At 38.6% G+C, this 11306-nt stretch overlaps 3 protein-coding genes across 5 annotated transcripts; 1 reads left to right on the forward strand and 2 right to left on the reverse strand.

The window, feature by feature from the left end:
* The first annotated feature begins 866 nt into the window (after positions 1-866).
* On the forward strand, positions 867-4692 carry LOC133738246 (WD40 repeat-containing protein HOS15-like). Of its 3 annotated transcripts, none has more exons than XM_062165725.1 (14): positions 867-1089; positions 1166-1314; positions 1397-1685; positions 1788-1882; positions 1974-2020; positions 2132-2276; positions 2367-2430; positions 2550-2708; positions 2788-2909; positions 3381-3455; positions 3655-3708; positions 3785-3858; positions 4120-4194; positions 4283-4692. In XM_062165725.1, the coding sequence occupies exons 1-14, from the start codon at positions 1029-1031 to the stop codon at positions 4500-4502; spliced, it is 1629 nt and encodes a 542-aa protein (XP_062021709.1). In that variant the 5' UTR covers positions 867-1028; the 3' UTR covers positions 4503-4692. The 3 variants fall into 3 exon arrangements, with proteins under 3 accessions (XP_062021709.1, XP_062021708.1, XP_062021710.1); XM_062165724.1 differs by having other exon boundaries at positions 1166-1312; positions 1389-1685; XM_062165726.1 differs by lacking the exon at positions 867-1089 and having other exon boundaries at positions 1172-1312.
* A 255-nt stretch (positions 4693-4947) lies between these two features.
* Positions 4948-7272, reverse strand: LOC133739456 (cyclin-A3-4-like). The gene is made up of 8 exons (XM_062167233.1): positions 6790-7272; positions 6364-6596; positions 6190-6265; positions 6031-6107; positions 5899-5932; positions 5665-5814; positions 5454-5588; positions 4948-5365 (listed from the first exon to the last, which is right to left on the reverse strand). The coding sequence occupies exons 1-8, from the start codon at positions 7093-7095 to the stop codon at positions 5294-5296; spliced, it is 1083 nt and encodes a 360-aa protein (XP_062023217.1). The 5' UTR covers positions 7096-7272; the 3' UTR covers positions 4948-5293.
* Positions 7273-8570: 1298 nt separating this feature from the next.
* LOC133739623 (cyclin-A3-2-like) lies at positions 8571-11072 on the reverse strand. The gene is made up of 8 exons (XM_062167403.1): positions 10643-11072; positions 10204-10439; positions 10037-10112; positions 9852-9928; positions 9706-9742; positions 9461-9613; positions 9245-9379; positions 8571-9160 (listed from the first exon to the last, which is right to left on the reverse strand). Exons 1-8 carry the CDS (start codon positions 10958-10960, stop codon positions 9104-9106), a joined length of 1089 nt encoding a protein of 362 aa, XP_062023387.1. The 5' UTR covers positions 10961-11072; the 3' UTR covers positions 8571-9103.
* Between the last annotated feature and the right edge of the window lie 234 nt (positions 11073-11306).

Below are 11306 nucleotides of genomic sequence, written 5' to 3' on the forward strand. Positions count from 1 at the left end.
TCACTACTAAGCTAAACTCAGAGCTTTATTCGTCCATAGTAGTCCATGCCAAACCATAAATATGATTTTCTTGTCCAAAATCATATGTTCTAGTCAAATCTCTAAATTTGTTTTATAGACCTTTTATTTTTTATTTTTTAAATTTAATCTCAATTTTTTTTTTGATAAGAAATTTAATCTCAATTTTATCCTTAAGTAAAATTGAAAAAAAAAAAATCAATTTCAATTTCCGTGCCTCATTCCTTTCCCGTTGCATATCCTGATTCTCTTTCTTTCTCTCCTCATCTTGTATCTGTCGTGCTACTCATAAAATGCTGCTAAGTTGATCGTAATCTCTTGTAGGGTAGTCAGCCTTTCATTTGGCTTTTGCAGTTATTTCAATTTGATTTTATGGTGGAGGTTGCTAACCACAGATTCATAATTAGTACTGTTAGTTTCTTAAAGTTAGTTCATGACGGACGAACTGATTGATTTTGTTTCCCCTGGAGAATTTGATCAAAGTTCATCTTCCCCGCCATCAATATCTTGCTTTCCATCAATAGGTGGGAAGTGAAAAAAGAATAGGGGCGAAATTAGAAATTTGATGTGCAAAAATATTAAAGAAGGTTCAAATAACAAATATGAAGGCTAGAGTCACACATAGAAATTAAGAGAATAGAAAAGGAAAGGCAAAAGGTTTAAGTCAACCCCAAACTCACTTCACAAGGCCCAAACTAAATTCTTTCCTTTCCAGTCTGGGCCGGCTGAAATTTCTCCGGATCGAGAAACGAGTACCATCCCGGAGAGCCCAAGCCCATAAAAATCCCAGCCCGCTGCCGCCACTCAACACTTAAACTAGTAAGTAATAACCACTGACCCGCGCCAGATACGCTCCTCTTTCTTATTCACAGTTAACAGCGTCACACTTTTTTTCACAGTCCTAACCGCCGGAGTTAAAACTCCCCTCTCCATTAACTCAACAACAAGTAAACGGCGGATTCAGGCTCTAACTCCGTCACCGGAACCCTAGGTTTTCAACATTGACGACGATGATCTCCATCAACTCCACCGAATTGAACTACCTGGTCTTCCGTTACCTCCATGAATCAGGTTCCCTTCCGCTTCCCCAATTCATCGTTGCAATTTCCGGAAACTCTTTCTAATTAGTTTGTTCAATTTGGTACAGGCTACACACATTCAGCTTATGCTTTCGGATTCGAGGCGGGGATCAACAAGAGCACGGTTGATGGTAACCTAGTTCCGCCTGGTGCACTTGTTACGTTTCTCCAGAAAGGCCTTCAGTTTCTTGAGCTGGAGGCGGACTTAGGCAATGGTGTGAGTAACAGCTTTGAGTAATTGTGTTGGTTTTGGATTTTGAAGTTTGGAGATGGATTTGATGTGTGTGTTAGATTTACAGAGTGATGCGGATATGGAGGATGACTTTTCGTTCCTGCAACCGTTGGATTTTATCACAAAAGATGCGTATCAATTGCAGAAAATTGTTAGGGAAAAGAAGGATAGGATGAATGCTGCTAACAATGAGTCCAAGCAGGAAAGCGAAAGGGAAGTAGAGGTGGAGAGAAAAGAAGAAGAGATTCGAGACGATAAGTCGGAGAAGCATAGGGAGCAGGAGATTGGTAAAGAGGAGGAGAAGTCGAATCAGGATCGAAGTGAGATGGAGCCTGAAGAAAATGGAACTGGTGGAGGTAATTTGCGGTAGTCATTTTATTCGTTTATGGTAGATTTTTTTTTTTTTTTTTTTTTTTCAGATTGTAAGGATTCGAATTGTCTGTGCATGTGTTAAACAGGGGTGGAGCCAATGGAGACCTCCCCGAGCTCAACGGTCGTGCCTGTTGAAATTCCTAGTAGTGATGTCATAGTTCTAGAAGGGCATACCTCAGAGGTTTGGACTATGTCCCTGCATTTTACATTTCTCTCATGTATATAATTGGTCGAGTATTGGATCCATGAACTTGTTCCTCAATTTTTGACAGGTTTTTGCTTGTGCATGGAGTCCATCTGGTTCGCTTCTTGCATCTGGGTGAGTATATTGTCTTTCATCGTTGGCTAGATTACTACATTGAGACCTTGGTTTGTGATAGACATGGAAGATCTTATTTTACACATTTCTCGTCTGTATTCCCTTGTATAGTTCTGGGGATTCAACAGCTCGAATTTGGACCATTGCCAGTGGAAGTTGTAGATCTAGCATTCAAAATGAACCTGCACGTGTGTTAAAGCATTTCAAAGGGAGAGCCAACGAGAAAAGCAAGGATGTGACTACACTTGATTGGAATGTGAGTGTTTAAGCATTTGCAGTTGAAAACTGTGGCATGACTCTCTCTCTCTCTCACTTTGTATTTGCTAAAGCATTTATCATTTTATAGGATGATGGAACGTTACTAGCAACAGGTTCCTATGATGGGCAAGCAAGAATATGGGGTAGAGACGGTGAGTTATTATCTTAATCTTCCACATGCTTGTGGCTAAAATTTACTGACTGGTAATGTCAGCCTAGGTTTTTGTTATCATTAGTTTATTTTTTAATTACTGGCAGGATTTTCATATAGGAGAGTTAATGACTACTTTGATCAGACATAAAGGGCCAATCTTTTCTCTGAAGTGGAACAAAGAAGGTGATTATCTTCTGAGTGGAAGTGTGGATAAAACTGCAATTGTGTGGGACATAAAGACTGGCGAATGGAAACAACAGTTTGAATTTCATTCAGGTACAGCATTGTTTTGAGTGTGTGCGTCTGATAAATTTCAACTTCCGATAGTATTAATCAAGTCAAACATATTTTTCAGCTCCAACTCTGGATGTTGATTGGCGAGACAATACTTCTTTTGCAACATGCTCTACTGATGGTACGATACATGTTTGCAAGGTTGGAGAGAACCAACCAATTAAAACTTTCTTAGGCCATCAGGTTTGTGCTTGTTTAGTCATGTGTTCAATGGCTTTGTGCATTCTTAGGTTCAGTATATAAAAACGAATTGTTAATGAGTCATGATACGTTTGGTCAGTTGTCAATGTGTAAACACAAGGGGCATGAGTTAACGTCCTTGGTGATGGCTGGCTAGTGAATATTGAGAATTCAATATACTCGCCATATCTATTATGTGTATTGTCAATACTAATCCAAATTACTAGTTGCATCCTGTCTTATGTGCATTATAGTCTATACTCTCTTTCACTTTCTATCAATGTCTGGCTAAAATTCATTGTGGTGGGTATTGATTGCTACATTCTGGACTGACATTAAACATCCTTAGCTTATCTCGTGATATTTATATATATCCAATTATATATGCTTAAAGACAAGCAACTTGTGAGTTGGTAAATCGGATATGATGCTGCATGATTTTTTTCCAAACTTTCTGAAGTTTTACTTTTTCAGGGTGAAGTTAATGCTATTAAGTGGGATCCGACCGGCTCATTATTGGCTTCTTGCTCTGATGATCATACAGCAAAGGTAACGTATAATTTATTAATCGCTGCTTTTGTTGAATAATTAGGTATTTGAGATATGGTACTCTTCTTTTCGAGATTTGAATCAACAGTGTGGAATGTTAATTCTACACCCTTACCAATCTCCATGATCTAGAACAGTTCATTTCATGACTTCTCTTTATTGCGTGAAAGGGATTAGAAACTCGAGTATCTTTTTTCAGATATGGAGTATGAAGCAAGACAAATATTTGCATGATTTGAAGGAACATGTAAAGGTACTCGTTGGTTTTCCATCTGTGAGTTTGTGGTATATAAATCCCAGATTGTAATACTATGGAGGCATCTTTGTAGGAGATATATACCATCCGGTGGAGTCCTACAGGACCTGGCTCACATAATCCAAATCAACAATTAGTGCTAGCAAGGTAAATGCGCTGCTTCTTCTTAAATGTTTGGAAATGGGGCACATACCGTCTTGTTCGTTTAATCCCACTTGTATGACATGGTTTTGGGGTGTTGAATAATATCTTTTTGCATTTATGGTCACTTATATACGATACATTATGTATTTAAGGGTAGCACAGACCAGTATGTTGGAGAGAGCTCCTTACAATTAGGCCAATAGGCTAGTGATTACTGCTTCCTTATACATTCCTTAATGCTCCCATATTTTCACTTTGGACCAGCGCTTCCTTTGATTCACGCATAAAACTATGGGATGTGGAACTAGGGACACTTATCTACAGCTTATATGGCCACAGGTAAAAGTATTTAAGATTCTTTATATAATTGCATTGTAATGGTGGTTGTTTTTTGTGATATACTGACAGTTTAGTTCCAAATACCTAGGGATCCGGTATACTCTGTTGCATTCAGCCCTAATGGTGAGTACTTGGCCAGTGGATCTATGGACAAATGCATGCACATATGGTCTGTGAAGGAAGGCAGAATCGTAAAAACATACACTGGAAATGGTGGAATATTCGAAGTTTGTTGGAACAAAGACGGCGATAAGATAGCTGCTTGTTTCGCTAACAATAATGTATGTGTTGTGGATTTCCGAATGTAGAACATTTTCTTTCAATTGGTGTAGGCATGTAGCTTCCTATTATTATAGATGACAATGAAAAGCTTTCTTGTTTCGTATATACTATCCAAATCAAGGTTTTGGGGACAAGTTGTGTAGTGCATAGCTGCACCTTGCTGAGAGCCTGAGAGTATGAAAGTTTAATATCCAATTTTCCTATATTGCCATTAGAGATTCCATTTTGATTGTCGCGTTTTGCCCCGTGTTTTTTTTTTTGGATACCTTATCGGTACAAGTGTTTTTCATTTATGAGACCCTCGCCATTGCCAACAAATTGTCCCCAGCAAAAAACTAATTTGTTGACAAAATTTTGTCAGTATAAGTGGTTTTTACTATTTAGACGTTTGCTGATAAATATCTTGTCTGTAAGTGTGTTTTTCTATTTTTGAGAATAAAACCAAAAGAAGATTAATATGACAAACTGCAATTTATTTATAGACATGACTTCTACAGCAATTGAAAACAAGAGGATAACAAATCAACATCCCCAACTGCATTCATCTAATCAATCTGCTAAACAAACTCTCCGCAAAACAAGCCATCTAACAAGTAATAACTAAAACCTAAATGCAAGTAAGGGGACTATGTAAGCAAAACCTTTGTTATCCTACAGAAATAAATCCAAGCATAGATTACAGAAGCAAGCAAAAGCACCAGAGCAGATCTTCACAAACTCAATTCATAGAAACCCTTCCACACTGATCTTGCAGGTAAGACTTGTTCGTCTAACGATAAAAAGAATCATCTCTATCAAACTTTGAGGTCACTTCCAGTCATTCTATAAGATCTTCAAAATAGTATGCTGGTACCTCTGGAGGAGAAGGCATCACTGCCACGAATTTGAACTGTTTCCATAAACATGATCATTTGTATCAGTACCAATAGGGTGGGAATTGAAACCAAAATCAGAAGATAAACATTAAACCTAAATACCTTATGTCTTTTGTACTTCTCTCTTATAGCTTGCAATGACCCTCCTCTTCTACCCAGATACAAGTCATGTATGATAAGGACACATTCCCTCAACTCAGATGGTTTGTATCCTGAATATTGTTGCAGCGACAGAGTCTGAGAAAGCAAATTAGTCATTAATTGCCTTCCATACTTGTCAATTACTGTTGTAAAGTTTTTAACAAGATCTTACCCATGGATGCATCCTTGGCTGGATGATAAATCTTGTAAGAAATACAACAGACGCAGCCACCAAAGAAGGCAAAAATTTGACACAGTTGTAGTCTAACAAACTTAGCTCTGCAAGGTAGTAGCCCAGAAATTCAAAATGCAGATCAGGATCCTGTAGAATGCACAACACAATTAATTAGCTTCCCAAATGTAATCCATGTTAAGCACATTCACATGTCAGAGAGATTTAACTTACTTTGTTGCCCTCTTCAGCAACTCTATTGAATCTCCTGCAAACCCAAATGAGAAAGGAACATAAATGAGTCCAACCCGTTATCAAAACTCGGCATAATAAATGCATAGCAAGAAACACTGCCGCACTCCATACCTTAAGATTGTCTTTATAGTAGGATTCCCCAATTCAAACTTCAAAGCCTTAAGTATATCAGCCTCCATTTTGCACACCTATTCAATCACAAGATGTATCAATCTAAAGCACTACATTATAGAATCGCAGGAGAACAGAAAACACAATTATGAAACTCACCTCTTCCTTGGTGTATGTATTATCTGTTATGTAACACAATTCTTCCACATGTGGAGGTGTGATCTCTTCATACTTCCTATCAACCACATAAGCGATACAATTACTAATATGATCCATATGAGCTTAACAATTAGATCTAAACATTCTCAAGTACACCATTGATTTGAGACTTACGAGGCAACCAGCATTGAAGAAACACCGAGTAACTGAAGCATTTTCCGATTGAGAGCATTGAAAGAAAGGAACCTATCAACATACGAAACGGTGAGGTAGAGAGTATCGGAAAGGAGCTTGTATTCCTCAGCAACTTCCACCAACCAGTCCACCAAGACTCCTCTCATATTAGCAGTGATATCCTTCTGAACCTTTGCCAAGTAATCAGGCAAAGGTCTTCTATTTGGATCCACCTGAATTCAAACCCATCACCACCATTAACCCCGCTCCAATTACTCAAAACCCCTAATCATACACTACACAGTCCCAATTGAAATAAACCCTAAGAACCCTAATGCCAATACCCACTCCAATTCAAACCAAACCCATCAAAATTAACACTACCCATCTCCCAAATTTTCAATCAATTTCAGAAATGTACAATACCTCGAGCTTGTGAAGATACTCGTATATGTCACGTGAATACGGCTCGCACATTTGGGGATCCGACGGCGTCGATTCAACCTCCGGCGCGGTTTCCGGGATAGGCAGCGCTTTCTTCGCCGCCCGGGATTTAGTTCTGGATTTCCGCTTGTGGGGCTCAACCTCATTGGCCGGAACGACGGCGTTTTGGAGGTTGGGGAGCTCGCCCAGTACGACGCGCTTCTTGGGGGGCGTTTGGTCGACGGCGGCGGCTTCGGCCTTCCTTTTCATGGCGCGCGTGACGCGGACGCAGTTCTCTTTCTCCGCCATGGAGTAGTAGTACTACAGGGTCTGAGATTGAGAGAGAGAGAGACGCGTTAAACGAGAGGGTTTTGTAAGCGAGGTTTTGAGGGCGCCATTTTGAAACACAAGGGTTTTGGCGCTCTTGCCTTTTCCTCTCTCTCTCTCTCTCTCTTGTTTTTTAAGTTTGGGTTTCATTTTTGGTTTCGACCGGCGGTTCATTTCTGAATTTGGTTCAAATTTTTTGAATTGGGAATTCGTTTTAGTACTTTTCGCCCTCAAACAGCGCTCACGTTTTGCCATTTTGGTAACCAGTGCCAATTTCTTTCCTACCCTTTACTTATGTGTCTATTTACAATATGCACCCACGTCCTAAAACATGCATTAACATTATCTGCCCATTTTTAGAAATAGTATTTCTCCCCATTTTAGATCCCTCCAGTTTGAGATTCTTTTGCAAAGTTGAAGAATTCAAGAAAATCAAACAAATTTTAGAAGATACTCAATGCGGTCAAATGAATGCGCTTATGAACTTGAATTTAGGTCAAATAAGTTTATTAAACTCACAGAATATGAATATTACATGAACATCAAAATCCTACGTTATGTACAATTTAATAAACTTAGTTTAGTAAGAGTTTCAATTTAAAAGCTAACAGCTGACTATGCACTAGCAATGAGTTGATTTCAATCAAAAATCCAAAATCAATATAGAAAAACTTAGCATTCTCTTCTAGAAAAAAGTTACTTCCCTCTTTTCATCATTAATCATAAAGTAGACATGAGTCACATGACACATGATTATTTGTGTTAATGTTTTCATTTAAGTAACCTCACTTTTTTTAACTTCCAATTTAGCCCTTTAACTTTTCCTTCATCTTAGTTCTTTCAACATTCAATACTTATTTCTAAAAAAAAAAAACTTTCAATACTTATTCCCCAACTCACTCTTTTGCCATTTCACTAACTATTTTGATAACCATCTTCGTTTTTGAAGTTGCTTGATATGTTTAATACACTCTTAACCATATTAAACAAACTTGATAAAATATTGATGAATCAAAGATTGCATTAGATTTTTGGCCTTTACTAATGATTTATCTTTTTCTCATTTTCTCATTTTACCGACTCTCCTTCCTAAGGTTATACCTCATACAAGCATCAATGTCCTTCTAAACAATACTTGCTTTGTTCTTTCTGGATCACAAAAGTCTCAACAATATTACTCTCTTTTATTAGCTTTCTTGTTAACCAAATTCACTCTACCATTTGTACCTTCTAGGACTTTGATGTCACAGACAGAGTATAATACTCTAGAAAGTTTCAAATCCCACTTCTGTTCTCCGGAATTTCTAAGGAAAAATGTATACTTCTTAAGAAAGGCACAATAGAAGCTATATATTTACAAGGCATTCAGAGAGGTTGAGAATTGAGATATGTAAGCAAGTATACAGCATTTTCAGTTCTAAATTAAACACTGCAGAGAAACTAAACATGCAGGAATATAGAGATAACTTGCAAATTTGCATTCAGCTCTCTGCATGTGAGTTCACTGCATGAATACACCCAGTCACCCATACCTATGAAACAGTCTACAAAATCACAGTAAAGCTAATAATAACTATAACTTAAGAGCATTATTGTCCGCAGCTTTTGTCAATGGGAGATGGCGTGTAATGGGTGCCACTGACTGTTTTTGTTTGCATAGGCTCACTTGTTCCACTACTGAACCATACCCAGAAATTCACATATAAATCAGAGTTAGCTAAAGGAAATGTATAGGAGCAGCTCAAAATACAGAAGGTCAATCTGGTGCTAAGCTGGCAGAAGTTTCGTGGAATTGTGGAACCCTTCAAGATGGTCTGAAGGCAGATTGAAGTTCATTATCCCCATCCCCACCAACAGCTTTGGTCACTTTACCAGCCTTCACAGTTAGGCAGCTTGACATTTTGCATACTCTAAAGCCAGATCTTCCAATAATATTGGACAAACCCTTGCCACAAAAATCTTTCTTCCAATCTTTCATGTTTTCACAGCTTCAAAACAAGGAATGTGGTAACTGTGAAGGGCAATGCATTTTTGCCACACATTTTAACTGTCAAAAGAAAATGACTCCATTAAGACCATGATTTCATTTCTCAAAAATGGGTTTAAGAATCAAACACTTTGATAGACATACCTTAATTTGTTTGTATTTATCTCGTACAGCTACCAAAGATCCGCCACGTCTACCCAAGTACAAGTCGTGAATGATAAGAACACATTCTCTCAAATCCACTGCCTTATAACCAGTATATTCTTGCAGTGCTGGACACTGAAATGAATACAAATTATTAATTGCCCTTCATACATAGAGACCAGCAGAAATACAAAAGGTAAATTATCAAACACATACCCAAGGATTCATTTTTGATCTAGTAATAATAACTCTCGCTAGAAATACAGCCGATGCTGCTATAATAGAAGGCAAGAACTTCACAAGTTTGTAATCCACCAAACTTAGATCTGTGAGGTAGTAAATCAAAGACTCGAACTGCAAATTAGGATTCTGCAGAAAACAAAGAAGAGCAAAGCAGTCAATATCAGATTGTATCAACTTGGCGAATCCAATTATGTAAGAGTGGTAAAAGGGGAACTTACTTTGTAGTAACTCTCTTGGGCAATATCAATGAATTTTCTGCCAAAAAATATGTCAAATGAGCAACAATCAGTCAAAGTTTTAGGCTTGTTGAGCAGCTATAACAGCCAACCAGAAATGAGGGTATAATTGTCAGAACCATCATTACCTCAAGAATGTACGAACATTGGGATTTCCCATTTCAAATTTCAGAGATAGTAGTATATCAGCCTCCATCTTGATCACCTATACAATCACCATAACATTACAATTAGAATGCATCCCATATATGAGATGCAAAAGGACATACTAATTGATTAACAGAGATTCAACCACAAAGAAAAGATCAAATACCTGTTGTTTAGTGAATGTATTTTCAGTAATGTCAGAAAGCTCATCCACATTTGGAGGATCAATCTCTTCATACTTCCTATTAATTAATCACGAAACCATCAGAGTAATTCTACTAGTAATTACACAACACCAGCTCATAAACAGAATTAGAGTAATCGAGAACTTACGAGGCAATGAAGATCGAGGCCACTCCGACTAGCTGAAGCTCACTCCTTAACACCACATTCATGGAGAGATACTTATCAACATAAGACACAGCCAGATGAAGAGTCTCCGGAAGGAGCTCATATTCATCTGCAACCTCCACTAACCAATCCACAAGAACACCTCTCATATTTGCATTGATAGAATCCTTCTGAATCTTCTCCATGTAATCAGGCAATGGCCTTCTCTTCGGTTCCACCTAAACACCAACACATTTCCATTATAACCAAAACACCCAAATTGACTGACAAAACAACAAAACCACTAATCCAGATCCATCCCCAAAACTATTAGACCAAACCCATTATTGCACTAACCCCAAAATCACAAATTCAATTGCTTTATACTCGAATTTCAATACCCAATTCATATCAGAGAAAGAAGCAAAGGCTCGATCTTTACCTCCATACGGCGGAGATAGGCATAAATGTCAGCAGCATAGGCCCCACAAAGCTGAGGGTCCTCATCGTCACGCGCCGCCTTCACAGCCTTCTTCTTGGTTTCCAATTTGGGTTTCTGCGGCGGCGCAACCCCACGAATGTTGTTGCCCAAATCAATGACGTTATCGACGGCGTTTGTCAATCTGGTAAGCTCTCCAAGCACGGCCCTTTTCTTGGTGGCCCATTGCTTGTCCTCGACCAAAACGGACTGAGCTCTCCGCTTCGCCGCCGCGCGAGTGATCGGAGCTTCGCATTTCTCAGCCACGGTGGTAAGAGCCATTGCGCTTAAAGTCGCTAAAGCTTTTGGCTTTCAAGCACAGTGGCTGCTCTGCTTGGGTTGGAAATGGTTGAGGTGAGAGAGTGAGAGAGGTGAGATGGGGATTTGTAGTGGGTCTGAAATTTTGGGAGCGGGGTGTTTGAAAAGTCATGGATTTGGCGCTTTTTGGTTTAATGTGAAATTTTTTTGGTTTTGGTTTTTGAGTTTCAGGTTGGCTTTTAGTGTTTGCAAAATTTTGGGTGGTTTTGATTTGAAATTGGTACTAAAATTTCAGAAAAAGACCAGTTTTCCCGCCTGGGCTTTTAGTACCTCCATCAGGCTACAGAGACAAAACTTCCGCCCATTGGGA

This window comes from Rosa rugosa, chromosome 3, assembly GCF_958449725.1.
Source record: "Rosa rugosa chromosome 3, drRosRugo1.1, whole genome shotgun sequence".
Lineage (NCBI taxonomy): Eukaryota > Viridiplantae > Streptophyta > Magnoliopsida > Rosales > Rosaceae > Rosa > Rosa rugosa.